We start from the raw sequence: 20,005 nt of genomic DNA, 5'->3' as shown, positions 1-20,005 counted from the left end.
CTGTTGTTCTGAGACCGTAACTCAACTTTATCAAGGCGATTGCTGTTTGCCATGTGCTGTTGCTCAGGCTATGCGAGAGGATTTTAAAGTCATTATTGGTGGATCGCCTGGCATGTATCTTGTCTATTGCTAAAGATCTATGTAGGATAAATACTGTATATAGAAGCGTTGCTTGTCCGGCTGGATTTGAGTGGATCAAGGAGAGTACTAGAGGGTTTAGATATGCGGGAGGTTCGTATTGGATGTCTGATGGAGATGTTGGTAAGTTGCAAGCATGTAGTTGGAATGCGATAGGTACTGTTCTTCAAGGTAGAGCGAATTTGTTTGGGTTTCCTGCTATTGCTCACCACGCAAGAGGACTTTGCACCCTAGACCACGTCACTTGTAGCCAGAGTCCCTCTATAATGAACGTAGGTAGGTGCTCGGTAGTCGTGAAATAAAGGGCGCTCAAAAGAGGAAGTCAAAATGGCATACTTCACCCATCACAAGGTGATAGCACATGGCCAAGTACCTTGGTGCCAAAATGTCCTGGGGTCATCTCTAAGCATTTGTGAATGAAATATATTTGATAAAGATATTTAGGTACCAAACATCAGCGGCTTTCTCGACATTCGGTTTGTTTTCTCCTGTTTCGGAATTTAGGGAGTATCAAATCTCCTATCTGATTGTGCTTGCTGTGTCATCCAAACTCAGCACAGTTACGTTCACAGGCCTCTCATCAGTTCTTATACCCTACAGAGAGTAAAAGTTCACCTTTGACAGAAGTTTTCAATTAATACTTCTAAAATTTAAAGATTCTTCTTATCCTTTCTGGATTTTTCATAAACTGAGAGTATACAAACACCTAGGGCAGCTCTGCAACCTTCTCGCGAAAGATCCGTTCTGCTCGCTGCCAAACCCCCTCAGTATCCCGGCGGTCCAGAGTCAACAAACTTGGCAGAAGTAGTGAGGAATACTCGTCACTCGACTCGCGTGCAACCATGGTAGGAAGATGATCGATAGCAATGATGCGCAGTTCAGGACCATCAATATGCTCAGAAGCAGGGACAGTCGGGTTTTCGAACGAACTGTAGCTGGAGTAGACGGGAACAGGGTTATTCTCGCTGTTGGGGTCGCAACTGACGTCGCAAATGACCCGGAGTCGTCTGCCGGGTCCTGAGAGTGCTTCAAAAGTTGTGAAGGGTGGAATCTTGTTGGAACCTAGGTAGACGCAGTTCACAAAAATATCAGACGAGGCGACTTCAGGAAATGGGCCACCCTTGCTCGTCTCAGCAATGTCCCATTTCAGAATGTCACTAACACCAATGGCCTCAGCTGCTGCGATGGCACCTTTGCCGCAGCGGCCCAGGGCACCGATTACGATCAGTCGAGGGAGCGCGCCGTGGTTGGCGGAGCGTGCAGCGTCGACTTTACCCTTGACAAGTTCAGTCAAAGCAGAGGCAGAGTCGAAGACGGGAACCGGTCCTTGGGGTACGCCAGGGTTGAGCAGCTGGTGAGCCCAAGACAGGAGTGCCAGAGCGGTCCCGGCATATCCCGCCCAATATCCGAATGCAGCTACCCGGCGTCCATCTTGGTCCGTAAGAAATTCCAAGTCATATAGTAAGCCACCCGCGTTTGCGAAGCGGGACAGCTCAGTAGCCCAGCCGCTTTGCTTCTTGAATACATGAGCAAAGTGAATGTAGGTGTGAAGTAACGGTGCTGGACGTGGTCAGTAAGCAAAGCTTAAAAGGACAAGTCATGAGCAAACATACTACCATTCGCCTCAATCTCCTTCAATCCCAGGATAATATCCTCCTTGGGTGCATTCACCCACGAGCCAGCGGGTACGATTTCAGCCCCAACATCTCTGAACTCGTCAATCTTGTAAATGCGGTCCGGGGATTCCTCAACTCGAACTGTGTAGCCAGCGCCGAGCAAAGCCTTAGCAGTCGCAGGTGACACTGAATTGTTAGATGAGGGTTTTATTTTATGAGATACGAAAGGGGTCGTTACATGGAGAGCGACGCTCTAGAGGCTTTGTCTCGGTCCGGAGATGAATGACGACAGGCGACATGTCGGTGTTGTTGATGTTGATGGTGATAAGCTCTTCGTGATTGTGGAGTCACGAACGATCATTATTGTGAGCGGTTATGAAGCTTCAGGGTCGAAACATGCCGGAATAAAATGATCCCGAAAAGAGTCACCCCACTCCGATACAGGACCAAATTTTGTGTGCTTCAGGATAGATACTTTGTTAGTAAATATAGATTTGCTAACTTGGGCACTTTTATAATCCTAGCAGCCTTAGTAATTTCTTAATATCTTGTTTACAGCTTGCCTCAGTCTTAGAGGCAAGTGATCAAAGCGCATTTATGTTAAACCTTTATGCCTCGTCCTACTCGTTTCGTCCCTCAGACAGCCTCATTTTCCTGCTGCCCTTTACTTGTCGTTTGCTAAGCGCTTCTTTGGCGTCGATATCGACACCTATTGGCGGGTATCACATACTTTTCAACCTTGATTTTTCTGATAGTATAATGGCAGAGATTTGGTGCAGAGGCTGGGAGCATGTCTGCGGAGTGGTGAGTCGTAAGCTCAAAGGTTACAGGCATAGTAGTTAATCATAAGTCGGGATTGTCGAATCACAAGATATATTAAGGTATTATAAACATTACTTTATGCCCTCTGAGACCTACCAAGTCTTCAAATTTACTATGAATTTGTTCATAAAGGATTTTCGCCCCCCTCCTCGTAAGGTCTTTTGATGAATGCGAAAGCAAGGCCTCATAACAAGAGATCGATTTTAAAACCCTGACCTACTTGGTGACTGACTATAGCTAGAAGCACTTACATACTTTTCTCAGTGTCATTATTACCCCAAACCGTGTCTTGCCTTCGAGAAAGATATGCAAGAGGATATATGATACAGCTCCAGTAAAACACAGCCCCCTGATGACTCCATACCCCTTGAGATACTTTGGCTTCTCTGAAGCTGGGAACAAGTAGGCACCGTAGATCTGCGCCGGATTACCCATTGCATTGACAAACGCCAAAGAAATAGCTCGTGTCTCATTAGGCATCGAGCCAAAGGTAGTCGAGGCGTAAGACAATGACAAACCACTTGAAGCCCAGAGCGCTGCAGCCATGATGACGAGGAGAGCGCAGCGTGCTGTGAAGTTGTAGACGACGCATATGATGATGGCGCACAGCATGGCGATGCTCATCCAGGCGCAAAGTATGACGCCTCGCCATTGGCTCTTCTTATCGGCGAAGTAGCCTGTGAGGGCGGTGGCTACAAATGCAACGCCAAAGATGGGTATGGTCATGTATTGAGCTGCTGTGGATTCGTATCCGAGACCTTTGACGAGAGTTGGGTAGAAGTAAGAGAGGGTTGAAGATCCCACGATTGCCTGGGGGGTTCGTTAGTCAGTCGCGTTCCCAGAAACAAGGGGCAGTAGACTTACCATGTACCCAACAAGAGCCAAGTGCGCCAGTTAGTCATACTGAGTTTGAAAGCCTGGCAATGACCTAGTTTCTCTGAATCTTCAGTATGAACCTGTGGTCTGTTGTGCTGCAGTCTTCGAATGGCTGTATACGAGTATGCTAACTATATCAAAACTCTATTCTTAGACTTGATCATTTCACAGCCTACAAACTTCAACCTCTTTATGTCAAACAGCAGGAGAACTATTGCAAGTATGTAATAGAGGCTAATTAGGAATTGCCTTGGTGCTATCATGAGACGTACTGAGCTTAGCAAAGGATATCCCAATTCGCCACAACTTCTCCGCTTTTACACCTCACAACCTTTCTTAACATCACATATCAACCTCTCCCAAAATATCCCCAAGCTACACTCTCTAGTCCCTCTTGACAGGAACCTTGCGGTACCTAACCGTCTCAACACCAGAGTCGTCAAACGTTCTGTCCGCAACAACCTTGTATCCGCCAATCCTGGGCAGTATCTTCGTCCAGAAGCTCCAGTAGACACCACCGAGGATCAAAACACCGACACCAACAACAGGAAATACGTAGTACGGATATCCATCTGCGTTCCAGTCACCATCGGGTGGGATGAAGGGTACCAAGGCGAGGAAGATATTGGCGAGGAGGTAGATTATCGAGATGGGGAGATATGTGTGCCACGGAGATGTCCAGTTCTCGGATTTCTTATAGTGCAGGTATATCAAGCCCGCTGTGACGAAGCCGTTAATCCAGGAGCCGGGGTATGTGTACCTGAATTGTTAGCGTCGTAAATAGAGCTTGGAGGTAGATGACATACAGGTTGACGATAAAGTTGTACGCTGGTCCAGCAGGCGGCGCAAGAAGCACAATAACCGTAACAATCCAATGCAAAAAAAGCTAAATCATCAGCCTCATCCTCATCGCCCACAAAGCTCACCGAACTTACCGCAGAAGCCGGTGCATTGAACGGCTTATTCGACGCCCAGAACCGACTAAACGGCAACATCCCCTCCTTGGCCAACTCCTGATTCAGCCTCGCATGCGCGAACGAAACAGCAAGCACATTCCCAAGATTACTCAACGCCACGAAAGCAGGGAGACTCCTCGCCGCAGCGCTCTCCCCAAAGATATTCCGAAAAAAGAGTCCAGCCACGATGACTTCTGACTTGGCGAGGTCTGATTTCGGGATGGCGGCAAAATACGCTACGTTGGCGAGGACGTATAGAATCGTCACGCCACCGATAGCAATGGGTGCTGCGATGGCGAGTGTTTTCTTGGGGTGCTTGAGTTCGCTTACCACGTAGTTTGCGTTCTCCCAGCCTTTGTAGCTGTAGATGATGTTGAGGAGGGCGTTGGAGTAAGCGTATGCGCCGCCGCCGCCGTATCCATCGCCGTCTTCGATCCTGAAGGCGTTGTTGAAGTTGTGAGGATTTGGTACGCGACGATGGCCTGCGAGGGCTGCAAAGCCTGAAAAGACGATGAAGAGAAGAATGACGACCTTGAAAACGCCCAGAACGTTGAAGAGACGAATACCCCACTTTGGGGTTACACTGTGCATCAGGACAGCAAAGGTCACGCACGTCACTGCGATACCGCGGGCTTCCCAACCATCAGGTGTTTCACGCCCCGAAGCAAAGAGGATGTACCTCCCGAACGCAAGAGAATTACCAGACGAAAAGCCAAGAAGAATCATCTGCGATGCGAGAACGCATGTTGCTAGATATCGAGGACGGCGATAAACGCGCTCCAGATAATTCTTTTCACCTCCAGATCTGGGGATAGCAAGCCCGAATTCGAGAAAGACGCTTAGACCGCAGAAGGTGAGGAAGCCCCCTATCACCCAGAGCATGAGAGATATGCCGACGGAGCCTGTAGCTGCAAAGATACTCGACGGCGTTGAAAAGACTAAACGTCAGCGACGTCACTGTAAAATGGAAAGAAAAACTTACTTCCTGTTCCAATCATCTTGTTCAGGATCAGAAACACAGCACCTGTAACACCAATCTTTCGATCCTCAGTGTACGCAAAGTTCTGGGCATCAATGGTACTCTCATTATCAGGTCGTTCATCACTGATGTCATGGTGTCTCAAGCCATCCAAGGCTTGAGTTTTCTTACGGTCAGCCATTGTTGCTGAACAAGGTACACAGGAAGTGGGAGTCATTCTTATAACAAAGGAATACGGCGCAGATCGATGTCGACATTTTACCCTAGTCACACGGAATATGCAGCGAGTTACTCAAAACGGCAGGTCGTGAGATTTGCGGGCGTTGGGGGCGGCACACAGAAATAAGCTCATAAGCATAAGACAAGGTTTCAAGGATGCCGATCCCATGACATGGGGGGCGGGCAATATCATTAGGTACAAGTCTAGAAGCAAAAGATGTGATCGCTCATCTTGGCAGAAGCACCAGGCTGCTCAAACCCAAGGTTGCCAAGCGACGTCTTAGCCGCCTTTACCATCCCCGGCGGTCCGCACAGCATGATCTTCGCGTCAGCACTTGGCGCGGGGAACTTTTCCTCCATGAGTTCCTGTGTAGCAAACCCTGTACCAAAAGCCCAATTCTCCGGTGCGTTTTCAACGACGTAGTACAGCCTGAAATTCTGGGGGTATCGACGCGCAAAGGTTTCGAGTTCGTCGCGCAGAAGAATATCTTGTTCCGAGCGGTTCGCGTAAATGAGACTCACCTGCGTTAGATCGCGATCGTCTTCGCAAATCGCGCGGATGATCTGAAACATGGGCGTTATGCCCGTTCCGCCTGCGAGCATGCCTATTCGTTTACATAGACCGTTCTTATAGCGCATTGCGCCCTTTGGCCCGCGGAAGGAGACTTCATCACCGAGAGAAAGATTGGCGAGGTATTTCCCTGTCAGAAGCCCATCGGGGTAGCATTTGATGACGAGTTCCAGTTTCCCGAGGTCATTGTTGTTGGAGATGGGGGTGTATGAGCGGTTGACGACCTGTCCGTCGATCTCAGCCTTGATAGCGAGATGTTGGCCTGTTGGGAGACCGAGGATTGTTGTGGGTGTTGGCAGGCTGAAGACAAGACGATAGACGTTTGGGGCGATTAATTCCTTCTCTGTTAGGGGGAGGGCGTGGTATGTTGTTGGGTCGAGCCAGCCTCGTTGGATGAGGGGGTTGACTTTTGTGACCTTGGCCATCTTCTTGTGAGGAGCGTAACTCATGAAGCCGCCTTCTTCGAAGTGGAGATGCTTAGAGAGTTTCTTGGCGGTGATTGTGCCAGCGACGGTGAAGAGCGCTGAAGCGATCAGGAAGCCTTCGAGGAAGCCAGGCCCTGAGCTGCTGGTCTTGAGCTTGGGTAAGGAGTTCAACATCTCAGGGTTCAATCTGTACGCTTGGAGTGCAACAGCGCCTACAGAAATAGCAGCTGTAGCTGTGAGTGCCGTTGGGGTAAAGCTACTCCCAGCAACAGGCTTTGGCGCCGCCTTTTTCAGCGTGACAGCTTTAGGCGCGCCTCGTACAGGAGCACCACTGTACGTCCCAATGAGATACTTCTCCATAATCTCAAACGCATCTTCAGAATGACCTGCATTGTCAAACTCCACCGTCGAGTCCTTGCCCGCGACTTCAATCAAAACATCCGCACCGCCAGGATGATCCTCAATGTATTTCGTAACATCATAAACTAAACCGTCAGAAACATCTCACCGCCAGACCCAAAACAAAAAACGTACCTTTTCCGTTGATGATTGTCCAACAATCATCACGAGTGCTGTGAGCAGCCACTTCCTTAGCAGTAAACGAAGCCATTTTCTTTACCCGTACAGAAAAACAATTACGGAGCGCAGACGGGTTATATGAAGACAATCAAATACCACCTCGAGGATTGGCCAGGTAATTTCCTCTTCAGGTCAAGCCGAGGCTCCAAGGTGTTTTCTCGGCCGACTGTGGGTCCGGAACGGCCGAGAGACCGTGCTTGGCCTTGCTTGCTCCGTTTCATGATTTCACCAACTAACAAAGGATATAAACCCGATTCAAACATGGATACAAGGTTGCATTGACCGAGGCACGGAATTCGGTGTCAATGGGTCCGTAAATACCGGCGGATTTGTTCATGCTTGAATGATAAGCTGCGTACCAATAGAAGCTGGCATGACTCAAATGCGTTATTTCCATACGAATAAGCTAATTTAGTCTAATCAGCGATACCCGTCCAATAGTGCAAGCCACGCCGAAACCTAAGTACTCACCCGGCGTACAGCGGAGATTTAATGCGCCACCGAATCATCCCGTCCAGGGGAGGAAAGAAAACTCAGGACCTTACCCCCAAGTGATAAAAATATTTAGCTAAATCTACCCTAAATTTAGGGGACTCTTTACTACGTTTATTTTGACAGTCAAGGTTCGGTGTTTTGCCCCCCGAGGCCGGTCCATGCGTCAAAATCCTCACCCCTATCCATATCCATATCCATATCCATATCGATCCATATCTACCGACAGATTGCAAGGTTTGGAGATCCACTTGACATTGAGTCTCTGAGGCTCTGAGCCTCGGCTCATTTAACGTTGGCGGTCTATATAGACAGTCTCTCCGTAGCAGCCTGTCATTTGCTAGACAATTCTCAGCATTCAATTCATCATGGCTACTAAACGCTTCCATCTCATGGGTGAAGACCCTTCAACTGCCCAAGAAATTGAGATCCCTACGTCATTAGACGAGCAAGGCCTTCAGCATTTGGTGGCGTCGCATTTTGCAATTGTTGATCCATCTGGTAAGCCGATTCGTTGACTAAAGTGATGTCGCTAATTTTTAGGCATTGGTTTCGTCACCGAGTCTGATGCTTTGACAACGGTCGCAGATGTCCTCGCTGCAGATGACATTTCCATCACTATCGATGGAAAAGCTGTTCGCGAGGTCCCAGGCCCAAAAGGTCTGCCTCTCGTAGGCAACTATTTTGAAGTCTACCCAGACCATCTCGGTAACCACCAAAGGTTATTCGAAAAGTATGGCCCCCTCTTCAAGACCACCAACATGGGCAGCACCATTTATCACACAAATGATCCCAAGCTGGCCAACATTGTTTTCGGCGAGACAGACTTTTTCTCGAAGCGCATCATCGAAGGTCACCCTCTTTTCCCCATCAAGAACAAGGAGGCTGGTGTTTTCCTTGGTGACACTGATACAGAAGAGTGGAAAGAGGTACACAAGTTTCTGCCTCCTGCTCTTGGTCCCAAGGCCGTGCGACATTATGCCCCGACCATGCAAAAGACTGTTGAGGATGCGTTCAAGGTATTTGACGAACTTGATGAGCGCGACGAGGCTTGGAATGTGTATCCCTATATGCTGAAGCTTGGATCTCAGGCTGTCGGCAAGTTGGTGCTTGGGATGGACTTCCAACATTTTACCTCTCCTGATGCACGACCTCATGCCATGGTGATGAGAATTGCGCAGTCTCTTGAACTCAATAAGAAGATCACCTCGATGGGCAGCTGGTACAAGAACCTCCCATTCGGTGATCCTCAACGTCTTCGTGACGCTCGCGCGCACATGGAGTTGATGATGAAGGAGTCTGTCGAGAATGCTTCCAAGGGTGAGGGAGACTTGGAGCTGCAAGATGCTGCCGTTCAAGCCGAGAACATGGTCGACTACGTCCTTCGTGCTAGCGACAGCAAGGGCAACAAGCTTTCCCGTGAGCGCATCATGGAGCCTCTTGTTGTTGCCACTGGCGCCGGCTTCACAACAACCAGTTCTCTTCTGTCGTGGCTGTTGTACGGTCTCGTTGCCTACCCCGGCATGCAAGAGAGACTTCTCCAAGAGATGGTCGACAACGGCTTTGACGAAAACACACAAATCACTGCTGACCTGACCAACAAACTTACCTTTCTTGACAAGTACATCAAGGAGACGCAACGACGACACAACCCTTCATACCAACCTGCACGAACAGCATCCGTGGACATGATTCTCCCTGGTGGCTATAAGCTGCCCAAGGACTCAATCGTCATCCCAGCCCTTCACCACATTCACAACAACACCAAGATTTGGGACAACCCAGCTCTATTTGACCCTGACCGATGGGATACCGACCGTGTCAAGAACCGTCCCAACGCTTCATACATTCCTTTCGCCACTGGTCCTCGTATGTGCGTTGGCTTCAACTTTGCTCTCCAAGAAGTCAAGGTCTTCCTGCCAAAGTTGGTGTATCGATACAAATTCAGTCTTGCACAAGATGGACCTGTCGAGTATGATCCGATGTTTCAACTTATTCGACCGAACAACCTGTATGTGAGGGCGGAGCGAAGGATAAAGTGGCCTTCAAAGAGCGATTAGATTGGGAACGGATAGACAAAAGTATAATAGATTTAATGTACAATAGATGAGATGAGATGTATATAAAAACATTGATATATGTCAGTAGAGTGGTATTATCCCCGCAGTGCCTTCAAAGCTGAGTTCTGGGCGAGTAACTCCTTTGGATCGCCAGTCTCGATGACTCGCCCATCCTTCATGACAACGGCGAGATCAAAGTCTGTCACATAATCAAGACGATGAGTGACTTCAATCACTGTTCGGCCTTGCATAACCTCTCGAATGATACGTCGTACGTCTTTATCGGTAGCTTTGTCAACAGTGCTGGTTGGTTCATCGAGGAGAACGATCTTTGAGTGCGAGAGTAAGGCTCGTGCGAGACAAAACAATTGTCGCTGTCCAACCGAAAACCCAAGCTCGCTCAGATCAGCATCAAGTCCACCGCGTGTTTCAATGGTTGCCCATAGGGTAGTCTTTTTGAGAGCTTCGACGAGAATTTCATCCGCTTGAATAAGTGCTTCTGGGTCAAGATTGTGTCGTACTGTGCCTGATAGGTTGACGGGATCTTGAGGGATTGTTGTTATCTGGGATCGGATGTGTTGTCGCGATAGTGATGACAGGTCTTTGCCGTCAATATGGATGCTTCCTGATTGCAGCTCGAGTAAACGTAGAATTGACAGGATCAAAGATGATTTGCCACTGAGATCTTAGCAAGTTTACCGAGTCATCAAGTGGATTTGGCCCTTACCTTCCGGTACGTCCACATACGCAGACTTTTTGTCCGGCGTCAATAGCAAGTGAAACATCGCGGAGAACAGGTTGAGATTCGTCACTAGACTGTTAGTCGGAACTCTGTAACATATTCCCACGTACCTATATGACGCAGTTACTCGATCAAACATGATTCTACCCCTGGGCCAATTCTCTGGTGTATCCACCTCACCCTGCTTATTCTCATTTGGGGTGTTGCTGATGAACGACTTCAACCTGGCAATAGCTCCAAGCGAAGTCTCCAGAGTCGTCCACTGATCAATCACCGTTGTTAGTGTCATATTCAGCCCTAGTAGGTTCACCATGGCGAGCCCAATTGCGCCCTCGCTGGTAGTGCCAGGAATCCGCAAGGCAATCGTGACTAGCAAGATGGCCATCCCCGCAACGAAGAGGTCAAGTACCAGCTCCAACCATCGCTGAATACAGAACATTAGATAAAAAGGCTTTTGCGATGTATTGAGCATGCGGAAGCTTTCATCGAGAAACTCATTTGTCCATCCGAATGAGCGAATGGTTGCGAGCCCAGCTGTAATCTCCGTGAATTGTGTGTATAGCGGTGTCTTGGCTTCGAGATCCAAGAGTCGCATCTGTCTGGAAGTGCGCAGGTAGTGCTTTTGGATGAGATACAGAGCCAAGAATGAGATGGGGAGAAATGCGCCAAAGTAGCTCGCTCCCGAAGCCACTACACCGACCTGAACCAGGCATCGCAAAGTCACTGGGAAAGTTAGTGAAGTCTCAGAGTGAAGAGGTTGCTTACAATCGAGTGTTAGGTAGAACGCTAGTGGAAGAGACATGTCGATGAGTGTCATGTCCTGGCTGAAGCTACTCGGGTCAGCAAAGTCCCTGAATGCACCTTGTCACCTACCGATTTAAGATGCTGCCGCTTTCTGTTGATGTAAAGAAGTGCAAAGGGGCTCTGTCGAACATGGATTAGATCCAAACTCCTGAATAAACCCGACGAGTTCAAAGCCTGACGGCGTACGCACCTGCAGACAGAATTCAAAAGCTGCTCATGGAGGTTGTTTGATGACTTTTCGACGCCAACAATGAGAAAGTAACTAAAGGTCAGCAAGGCACCTCCTTAGGCGACTGACTTACTCGATGTTTAAGAGTGCCAGGGCCATTGAAGCAACGACCAGCCCTATATATCCTCCTGCGTAATGAGCATCCTTTGAGCCCTCTCCTTCCTCCGTCCAAATTCGTAACCAGATTTCTACATCGTCAGCTTCACCTCAACGACGAGAATAATACTCACGAGGCATGGCTTCAAGGACGGCGCCGACCACAGAAAGTGGAAAAATGATGCTAATGACTTTCCAACCCATCGACCTCACATATATCTTGTAGCAATCTGTATCCCCTGTCTTCCGAGCCAAGTCAATCTCCTTCTTCGGAGTAAGCTTGACTATGTCTTTCTGTGTAGACTCCCGGGATTCGATTGGTGCGATAGTGTTTAGAGTTTCGGTGGCTTCGAGTTGAGAGTATAGAACTTGATTGCGAGTGATGCGACCGTCTTCAATCACAGTAACGAAGTCCGCGAAGGGCAGATAGTGAACTAAAATGTCAGAAAAATCTCGACTTGGGAGAAGTCATACCGTTACTGGTTACTAAGACAACAGTGCTCGTCCGGAGCAAACCATCCGCTCCCAGGAGGCGATGGAAGACTGTATCTGCAGTTGTTTTGTCAAGGCTGCTAAAGACATCATCAAGTATAATGAGCTTCTTTCGGGAATAGACAGCTCGCGCAAGGGCAACCCGCTGTTTTTGGCCTCCACTTAACGCCACTCCACCAGAGCCAACGATTGTCTCTTGACCTTGGGGCAATTGATGGAGATCCTCTTCCAAAGCGCAAGCATGGAGAACTGTCGACAACCACTTGTCGTCCACAGGCGACAGCCCAACGATGTTCTCTCGGATTGTGGTGTTGCGGAGCCATGGTACCTGGTCGCAATACGCAAGTGAGTCTTCGACCTTGACTGCCCCCTCCGCTGGTATAAGCTCGCCGATGATCGCTTTCAAGAGTGATGACTTGCCGCACCCTACTCTACCCACGAGCATGTTGAGTGTCCCGGGCGAGATTCGGAGGCTGATATCGGTGAGCAAAGAATTTCCGTCGGGCGTCGGAAACCTGGCATTTTGTATGGTGATGGCATCAACATCGACGGCCTCCTTAGTGACAATCTGCTCATCCAGAAGCAAGAACGCTTGAATTCTGCCGCTGCCCCCGAGCACACCTGCAATCTGCATCAAAGAGACGAGAATCATGACAAGTGGTTGAGTCACAACAGAAATCAAGGATAGCGATGTGAAGGCTTCTGCGACACTCAGACCTTCATCTGCCTTGGTCCAGTAGATTGCAGACATGATGACAACCACGGGAGTCAACTGGGCAGAAATCATGGCTGTACCGTTAGCGATGTCACACAATTATGGAGTTACTCACCAAGGGCGTTGAAGTAAACAAGCAACCATCGGAACTTGGCAGAAACTTTGAGCTCTCTGACTCTTAGGCCTTGCACCATTTTAAGAAAGAAATCCGTCAAACCCATCATTTTGATGCCTTTCATCTGATTGAGCATGCTGGATGTCTCACCAACTCGCTTCTGAACTGCTTCGTTCCACTTCACCGTCGCTGGCTCCATGGCTGGAGAAATGATGCCGCTGACGATTGTTGTGACTTGATTGTTAGTTTGGTCAAACGAGAACCAGGCTACTTACTGACGGTTGGAACCAACACAAGCAAGCTTGGCTTACCAACTTGACGATAAAGCAGATAGATCCCCACAGGAAGTTCAAGCATATTTGCCCACATGTCATGAACGGAGGCTCCGGCAGCAACAATCGTCTCCACGTCCGCCGTCATGAGCGTAACAGGCGCAGAGTCTTTGATGGACGTGGTCTTGAGTTTGAGCGTCTTCTTGAAGATCAACGACACCAATCCACCTCTGTACATAGTCACCAACTGGTAAGACATATGCTTGTGCCACGCGCCGGAAATCGCAAGGCCGAGGTAGATGAGGACTGTAGCTCCGATGAGCCCGCTGGAAGTCTGGATCGACATTTCCTTTTCGCTGACGAGCACGATGACGGATTGGATGAGGAAGGGTTGCGCAAAGTTGAAGCCGCCGTGGAGGAGTCGAGGGATGATGCCGGCAGCGAATTGCCACTTGTATGCGAGGAAAGTGCTCTTCAAAAGATTGGGCTGGCCACTATTGCGGGCTACAATTGTCAGACATACAGCAACAAGGTTCGAGAATGCCGCAGTCAGGACTTACCTCGCTCCCACTGTTTCTCCAACGGCGCGGATACATGGTCCGTATCAAACTTTGAGTCTATCGCCTGCAGGTCTTCGGTCTCAAGAATCGTGCGGTGGCCTTGCAACAAGAGTCCGTTCAACCACCAGAAGAAACTCCTGTTGACTATCCCCGATGAGGTCTCGTGTATCCTTTCCTTTTCGCCAAGTAGTGTCTTTGGTGCTTCTTCGAGAATCAGGAGGATCGTCTTGATCACAAACGAGGCAGTGAAAACACCTGCAATACTTCGCATCGATCGTATCCAGAGGGTTCGGACGAGGGCAATATCGAGGATGATGGTGATGACAAGAAATGCTCCGAGCAGCTTGGATGGCTTCCTGGAGTTTCGGTGTTCGACAAACGACAAAGCAGCAAGTGCAAATGATTCGATCAAGCCAAGGACGGGTTCAGCGATGGCTGTTTTTGTCGAGTTTTCTCGGCACCAGAGGACAAGCAAAGTGGTTTGAAGGCTGGCATAAATACCAATCGTGACCTGTGTTGTTAGCACAAGTAACAAGAAGAAGTGATCACTTACTATCTTTGCCCATAGCAAGGGGCCAGGTTTGGTGACCCTTTCATTGTTCCATAGGACATAGAGTCTCAGTGGTACAAGCAAGATGAACAGACCGGTTGGGAGGAGAGATAGAATACTTTGTTCAAAGAGAATGGTGAAGTCGAAAACACCCGCTCGCTGCGGACCAAAAGCGTTGTCCGCATCCATGGTTTGAGGCTGTCATGATCTCGAGCAGTCGCATGTTGTCGGCTCTGTGCTGATTATATACCGTCAATTCGGATCAAGGTGCGCAGCGCTCCAAGGCACTAGAAGAGGCTTAGCGCGGAGTCATGATGGATGATGGTGGGGCCATACGGAATACGGCGTACAGAGTACGAACTGGTTGAGCTTGATGCTTGCTTACCTATGGTCGGTTCGTTCCATACTAAGTCAAACTTGGCTTTCATTAAGAATCATGCGATTGACAGCATCATAAGCGCGGCTCGTTTTTATTCCGACCAGAAACTCCAGCTGGTAAGTTTCGGACATTTAGAAAGGCTACAGCCCGAGAAGTCCAGTCCTTAATGATGCTAGCAAGCCATGCTGCGGCGTCTTGTTATGCTGTAATGCTACCTTAGGTACCTAACTTTCAAAGGTTCAGCGTTGGCTGTCCCCTGTATCTAAGATTCTACCCTGATTGCTGAGTTGGGCGTATCTCTGCTCCACTTTATCATCTGCCTCCACACTCGCACTGTTCTGCTCTCTACCTTACGTTAGCTTTTGCTTTTCCTTCACGCGGCCTCAGCTCCTCCTGCCCACCGCAGCGCAGCCTCATTAATCCCACACTTGGCGATCTTTCAGTGCACGGAACAATCTCCCAATACTAGCCTCACGAGTCTGCCGCGCTTGCGTTTCCGCTTGCGTTTCCTGATCAGCGTCTACTTCACCTTCTTCTGACCAACCATTAATTTCGACATGCTCCCGCATTTGACCTCCCACCGGATTTTGATCGCGAGCAAGGCAAGCCATCTTGGCAAAGCCAACCAGAGCCCCTATGCATCGCGGCCGTCTTACCGGCCGTGATCTGCAAGAAGCGCTGCCTCCTTTCTCCTCCGGAGTGACCCGAAACTGGGCCCTCATCTCACGGGAGCAGCAGCAGTCTCAAGTTGCTTGGCCGGCGGCAAATACGCATAAAGCAATCGACAAGTCAAAATTCTGATTTTGTGTGCACAATTCCACTGCGACCAAACATCTCATACACAGCATTTGTTGCCCATCAATCACAGAGGAACATTAGGGACATTCTGGGACTTCTTCTTGTCGTTATTGTTGGCCATTCTCATGAGTGACCGTATGTCGCGCGTAGATGTTCAAGATATTCTTTTTTATCGTAGAAATGGCGTGTGCGTGAGTGTGAATATTGTTGTGAAGGGATTACTCTCGCCAGCTACGAATAATGCTAGTCGATATCAAGGTGGGTGGGGCAGAGCCGGTTGCTCCACCTCTGGACTGTATCACAGTGAATCGTTTGACTGCAGCTGGTTATCAAGCCCAAGATGACTTTGACACTTGTGTTAGCAGATTTGCAAGACCAAATTTGGAGGAGTTTCGGGATTAAATGCCAGCGCAAATATGGTAATGTTCCAGAGCATGAGCCGGCTTCTGGAATTTATCACTCTTTAGTTCGAGGTAAGACTGAGGTCAACTTCTGAGATAGGACAATGACTTTAGGAAAGACTGCCGAGACCTGATTCAATTAGTTCTGAGACAGCGTGAGAGGCACTCAGTATGGGATTGAGTCTATTCTCAAGACTTATGGCTGTACTAGACAGGCTTACGATGGTATGAAGGGCGAAGCTTGGGAAGCACCAGTGACCAGATTAGTTTTCATTACATGTTAAACACCAAAACACGTTGTCTACCGACTCTCACACAATCTGGGGCTTCATCTGGATTTAGAAAGAGAATGATGAAAGCACAATTAATCAGACTCTGTGGTAGCCATATTATTCGGTTGTGAATTCCTATACACCCCGACATTCATATCTGAATATGTGACACGCCGAGCTTATTGTCAGGCGATTGTTCCCATCGGAATATTCTCCTTCGGCTCCATCATCTACAACATGTCGTCGCTACCCAAGAGGGCCTCTTCATCGTACTCAATCTTCCATTTGACTTCGTCTTTGCCGGCCGTTCGACTGCGAGGGTGTAGCTTCGCTGTAAAGATAAGGTCAGACTGGAACTCAACAACCACAGGCTCTCCAGAGCGAGGTGTAACATCAGACTCACCTTGGATGTGAACAGCACGGTCAGGGTTCTTTGTCTTTGACCATGACATCCAGCGGCTTGGACTTGGTTTCGCTGTCCTTATCCTCCGACGTGTTGCTGGTAAACCACACCATGCCTAAGAAGTCGTTGGCACCGGGAATAATTATTCCATTCACGATCTGATCGTCTGTCTTTATTGAACGCGTGATTTCCGCGAGCTGCATCGAGCAAGACGTGTCATCATATCGGAATAACACGGCGGTGAGACCGGCGAAAGTGGACACAACCAACTGATTTCTCCCCAGCTGGCCAACGTTCTGGTTCATGTGTTGTACAGTGTAATCGCTCGATCATGCCATTGCCCATTGGGATGACTGGCCCAACCCTCGGGGGTGTTTGAAGGCGTTGTGTGGCAATACGTGCATAGGGGTACCAGAGATGTTCTTGGACCTGCTTCTGCTTGTCGTCGTCGTTGGCCATTTCGATATATGACCGTATACTCAGCGCGCGTCTTATAGATGTCGTGTTGTGGTGGAGAGAGGCTGTGAGCGGAAGTGTGAGAGTTGTTGTGAAGAGTTCCACAGGTGAGCTGCGGCGTGCCACAGGCAGGTACCTCAGTGAATGCAGAAAGGTGGGGCAAAGGTGGTTTTGTCTATGGGATGTCTACAGCACACTCTCAACCTGCGAACCTTACCTTACGAACTGAACACTATATATCTGGGAGATCCGATCCACCACTGAGACTTCCATAATACGAAGATTAATTGTTCATGAATGGCACATGGGAGAGTCTAAACCTACTGATAGGATTTATGGAGTGATGGACATGATGCAACGTTAGTTGCATCTGGGGCTAACAGGCATGCAGCAGCAGAAGTGAGGCCTTGACTATTGTATCTCTCTAAAAGGTTCCTCCTGTAGCTACGATCATGGACCAAGGCTGCTCCGTCCACCTTTACTCTTGCTCTTCCAGAGTCTCCGTGACCATCTCACGGTGCTTGGCGTACAAACCCTCAAGACCCTTGGAGGCTGTACTGACGATACCACTGCGAGAAACAAGGGATTTTAACAGATGGCCATACAGTGGCGTCGCTGCTCCATCGTACACCATGGAGAGCCAGTCTGTCATACAATCCCAGAATCGTAGCAGCTCAACCCGATCATAGACCTTGCCTCCGTATCCTTTTGCAAATCCCAAAGTGAGAATTGCGCTGAGTCCATCATCGCTCTCTTCCCCTGTTGAAATCTCTACCTTGAGAGTAGAACCTCGCGGGAGTAAGGCTGACTTGATCCTCTGAAGCCTCTGAAGGTCAGGACCGGTGACGCAGGTGTTGAGCGGGATGTGCGCCGGGAGCTTCATCTGGAAGGGGCCGATGATCGGGGGTCTGAAGGTATTGTTTCCAGCGACAAGTTCCCAGAACCACTGTCTCTGCTGGTTCTCGGATAGGTTTGGCGGCAGGGAAGCCGCTAGTGTTTCCGCGTTGATTTCGTGTGGAACGGTTGAAGGTGGCTGCATGACTGGGGCAACAGCGTCATTTGACCAGGCACCGGGAGCTAGATTCAAAGCAGGCAAAGGAATTTTCGGGACAGACGAAGAAGAGGCGTTCAAACGAGCGGCTTTCGGGCTGATATCGGATAATAAAGACTCTCTTTTGGCATGCTTGCGCATGAGACACGTGAAGGTTTTCAGATGCTCGGTGTACTCGCGTGATGAAGGGTGGGTGCTTTGCATCGTTTCAGATGTCATTTTAAAGGGCCATTGCGGGATCTTGTCCAGGGATTTGCCTGCATTCTTCGACTTAATTTCGTCAACTAAGATGCGGTTAGTCATAGAAAAACCACAGTCTGAAATTCGAATCAACTCACAGAACGTTTCCCACACCTCATGATCCACTAGAAAGTCGAATACGGGGGCTTGAACCTTGATTGCGTTTTCTAGTGGTATGAGCGGCATGTTGTCGCGCTGGCAGCCTTCCATTTCTCGTCAAGAGTGTTCGCTAGATCTGGGTGCATATACTCAAGATATGCTCGCACATGAGGGCGGCGGGAAGCCGTGGACGAGGCATTCACTGGCTCAGCGACATGGAATCTGCCATGACTTTTACCTATAGGACGGAAGTCCAGGTAGTCGTCAGACATGATGAGCGCACTGTTCTGAGGGCGGTGGCCGGTGGTTGAAGGTTGAGGGGATGTGAAGAGGAGGAGCGTAGAATCAGAAGAGAGTGCGGAACAGAAACAAGATCCGGCATCGGGTGTAGGTAAGTCCGTGCAGCTTTGGGTGTGGTAGCACTAAAAAGGCAAAGGTAGCTGGACCGGGGCACTGGCATTCACTGCAGGCTTACGTCGTGTAACGCACTGCAAGGTCACTGCTCTCACCAGTCTTATCTTCCTCCTCTGAGCCTTACCTTGGCACACAGCTCACCACAGCACATCCAACAATCACAATGGCAAAGAAGAAGTCGCACAAAGCCTTCAGGTCCTTGGCAACAAGGAGCAATTCCCACTGGGCGAAACCCCCCTCTGAAACTCAGAAAAATAACCCTGTGGAAGAATCGACCGTCGCGCAAGACACGAACGAGATGGAGGGCATTGAGGGGCCTCCTACTAAGAGGCGAGCTCTGGGCACCGGCAAACTGAACGCTAGATCTTTTGAATATCGCGACCTGCAAGACAGAACACGCCGAAAGGTAAAGTGTCCTTCCAATCCCGGGAAGAAAAGTCAATCTCTTTGCATTCGCGGTCGAGTACAACACCGAAACGGAGGACCTCATTGTGGTGGCTCTCGGCATGGTTTTGAAGTTCGAATACGTGACCTCTCCCCTGTTGAGGATGAACCCGAGTTGAAGGACGATGATCCGCATTCTTCTCAGAGAGACGAGCCCGCAGTGACCGGGAAGACAAAAGCAACCTGGATGAGCCAGGAGGAAGCCAACGCTGCTGCTTTTTGTCTTGGGCCTCTTGATGCGATCATGTTGTGAGCGAGGATTGAGATGATGGTGAGGCATCTGACCATCTCTCAGTATTGTCCAGTTGCCATCTTCGGGATTTGGAGCGTCTCGCTGCTTGGACTTAAACCTCTGGTGGGCTATGGTATATTACGACAGTTTCAAGAATATACAATCACGATCGCTCTCCAAAGTAATTGTTTGCAATGTGTGTGCTTTGATGTGAGACAGAATATCTCCAAGGATGGAATTATAGCCGGTTACATCTGATGCGAAAGTCCAAACCCAAGCATTATCGTGTTCCAGTCTGATACACATTTTATATCTGAGTAAACACCAGACAGTGAGTGTTTCTCTTCAACAAGTCGTGGGCTAGAAGTGTTATTTACAGTTGAGACTTGTGGCTGTGAGCTTATTCCGACAGAGAGAACCCAGTGTCCCTTCGACCATCTCAGCAGTCTCCTCTATCCAGGCAGTGACAACGGCATCGACAAGGTTTCCTGAAATAAGTAACAAGTGA

At 49.1% G+C, this 20,005-nt stretch overlaps 8 protein-coding genes across 8 annotated transcripts; 2 read left to right on the top strand and 6 right to left on the bottom strand.

The window, feature by feature from the left end:
* Positions 1–844: 844 nt before the first annotated feature.
* FVEG_16154 (hypothetical protein) lies at positions 845–3,443 on the bottom strand (the record flags this gene model as incomplete). Its single annotated transcript, XM_018905392.1, has 4 exons — positions 845–1,698; positions 1,752–1,940; positions 2,828–3,386; positions 3,441–3,443. 4 exons carry the CDS (start codon positions 3,441–3,443, stop codon positions 845–847), a joined length of 1,605 nt encoding a protein of 534 aa, XP_018753737.1.
* Positions 3,444–3,836: 393 nt separating this feature from the next.
* On the bottom strand, positions 3,837–5,568 carry FVEG_07619 (hypothetical protein; the record flags this gene model as incomplete). Its single annotated transcript, XM_018896294.1, has 4 exons — positions 3,837–4,212; positions 4,259–4,338; positions 4,388–5,346; positions 5,391–5,568. 4 exons carry the CDS (start codon positions 5,566–5,568, stop codon positions 3,837–3,839), a joined length of 1,593 nt encoding a protein of 530 aa, XP_018753738.1.
* Positions 5,569–5,733: 165 nt separating this feature from the next.
* On the bottom strand, positions 5,734–7,212 carry FVEG_07620 (cytochrome-b5 reductase; the record flags this gene model as incomplete). Its single annotated transcript, XM_018896295.1, has 2 exons — positions 5,734–7,087; positions 7,137–7,212. The coding sequence occupies 2 exons, from the start codon at positions 7,210–7,212 to the stop codon at positions 5,811–5,813; spliced, it is 1,353 nt and encodes a 450-aa protein (XP_018753739.1). The 3' UTR covers positions 5,734–5,810.
* Positions 7,213–7,994: 782 nt separating this feature from the next.
* On the top strand, positions 7,995–9,785 carry FVEG_07621 (cytochrome P450 oxidoreductase). The gene is made up of 2 exons (XM_018896296.1): positions 7,995–8,174; positions 8,217–9,785. Exons 1-2 carry the CDS (start codon positions 8,042–8,044, stop codon positions 9,731–9,733), a joined length of 1,650 nt encoding a protein of 549 aa, XP_018753740.1. The 5' UTR covers positions 7,995–8,041; the 3' UTR covers positions 9,734–9,785.
* Positions 9,712–14,511, bottom strand: FVEG_07622 (hypothetical protein). The gene is made up of 13 exons (XM_018896297.1): positions 14,312–14,511; positions 13,759–14,269; positions 13,202–13,702; positions 12,927–13,160; positions 12,079–12,885; positions 11,739–12,038; positions 11,582–11,696; positions 11,470–11,541; positions 11,349–11,399; positions 11,241–11,305; positions 10,586–11,198; positions 10,461–10,544; positions 9,712–10,411 (listed from the first exon to the last, which is right to left on the bottom strand). Exons 1-13 carry the CDS (start codon positions 14,495–14,497, stop codon positions 9,829–9,831), a joined length of 4,122 nt encoding a protein of 1,373 aa, XP_018753741.1. The 5' UTR covers positions 14,498–14,511; the 3' UTR covers positions 9,712–9,828.
* A 1,877-nt stretch (positions 14,512–16,388) lies between these two features.
* On the bottom strand, positions 16,389–17,020 carry FVEG_07623 (hypothetical protein; the record flags this gene model as incomplete). The annotated part of the gene is made up of 2 exons (XM_018896298.1): positions 16,389–16,676; positions 16,832–17,020. The coding sequence occupies 2 exons, from the start codon at positions 17,018–17,020 to the stop codon at positions 16,389–16,391; spliced, it is 477 nt and encodes a 158-aa protein (XP_018753742.1).
* A 475-nt stretch (positions 17,021–17,495) lies between these two features.
* On the bottom strand, positions 17,496–18,494 carry FVEG_07624 (hypothetical protein; the record flags this gene model as incomplete). Its single annotated transcript, XM_018896299.1, has 2 exons — positions 17,496–18,352; positions 18,407–18,494. 2 exons carry the CDS (start codon positions 18,492–18,494, stop codon positions 17,496–17,498), a joined length of 945 nt encoding a protein of 314 aa, XP_018753743.1.
* A 490-nt stretch (positions 18,495–18,984) lies between these two features.
* On the top strand, positions 18,985–19,518 carry FVEG_07625 (hypothetical protein; the record flags this gene model as incomplete). The annotated part of the gene is made up of 1 exon (XM_018896300.1): positions 18,985–19,518. The coding sequence occupies one exon, from the start codon at positions 18,985–18,987 to the stop codon at positions 19,516–19,518; it is 534 nt and encodes a 177-aa protein (XP_018753744.1).
* Positions 19,519–20,005: the final 487 nt, after the last annotated feature.

Source organism: Fusarium verticillioides, chromosome 8 (assembly GCF_000149555.1).
Source record: "Fusarium verticillioides 7600 chromosome 8, whole genome shotgun sequence".
In the NCBI taxonomy this organism is placed as follows: domain Eukaryota; kingdom Fungi; phylum Ascomycota; class Sordariomycetes; order Hypocreales; family Nectriaceae; genus Fusarium; species Fusarium verticillioides.
The sequence above is the reverse complement of the archived record's forward strand: the minus strand, read 5'-3'. Positions and strand labels throughout refer to the sequence as shown.

Excerpts from the sequence above, each read along its gene's own strand:
- FVEG_07621 (XM_018896296.1), top strand. The coding sequence starts at position 8,042 with ATGGCTACTAAACGCTTCCATCTCATGGGTGAAGACCCTTCAACTGCC. Across the intron at positions 8,175-8,216 it reads TGCAATTGTTGATCCATCTG|GCATTGGTTTCGTCACCGAG; the intron begins GTAAGCCGATTC and ends GCTAATTTTTAG.
- FVEG_07622 (XM_018896297.1), bottom strand. The coding sequence starts at position 14,497 with ATGGATGCGGACAACGCTTTTGGTCCGCAGCGAGCGGGTGTTTTCGAC. Across the intron at positions 13,703-13,758 it reads GGAGAAACAGTGGGAGCGAG|CCCGCAATAGTGGCCAGCCC; the intron begins GTAAGTCCTGAC and ends TGACAATTGTAG. Across the intron at positions 10,412-10,460 it reads GTATGTGGACGTACCGGAAG|TGGCAAATCATCTTTGATCC; the intron begins GTAAGGGCCAAA and ends CTAAGATCTCAG.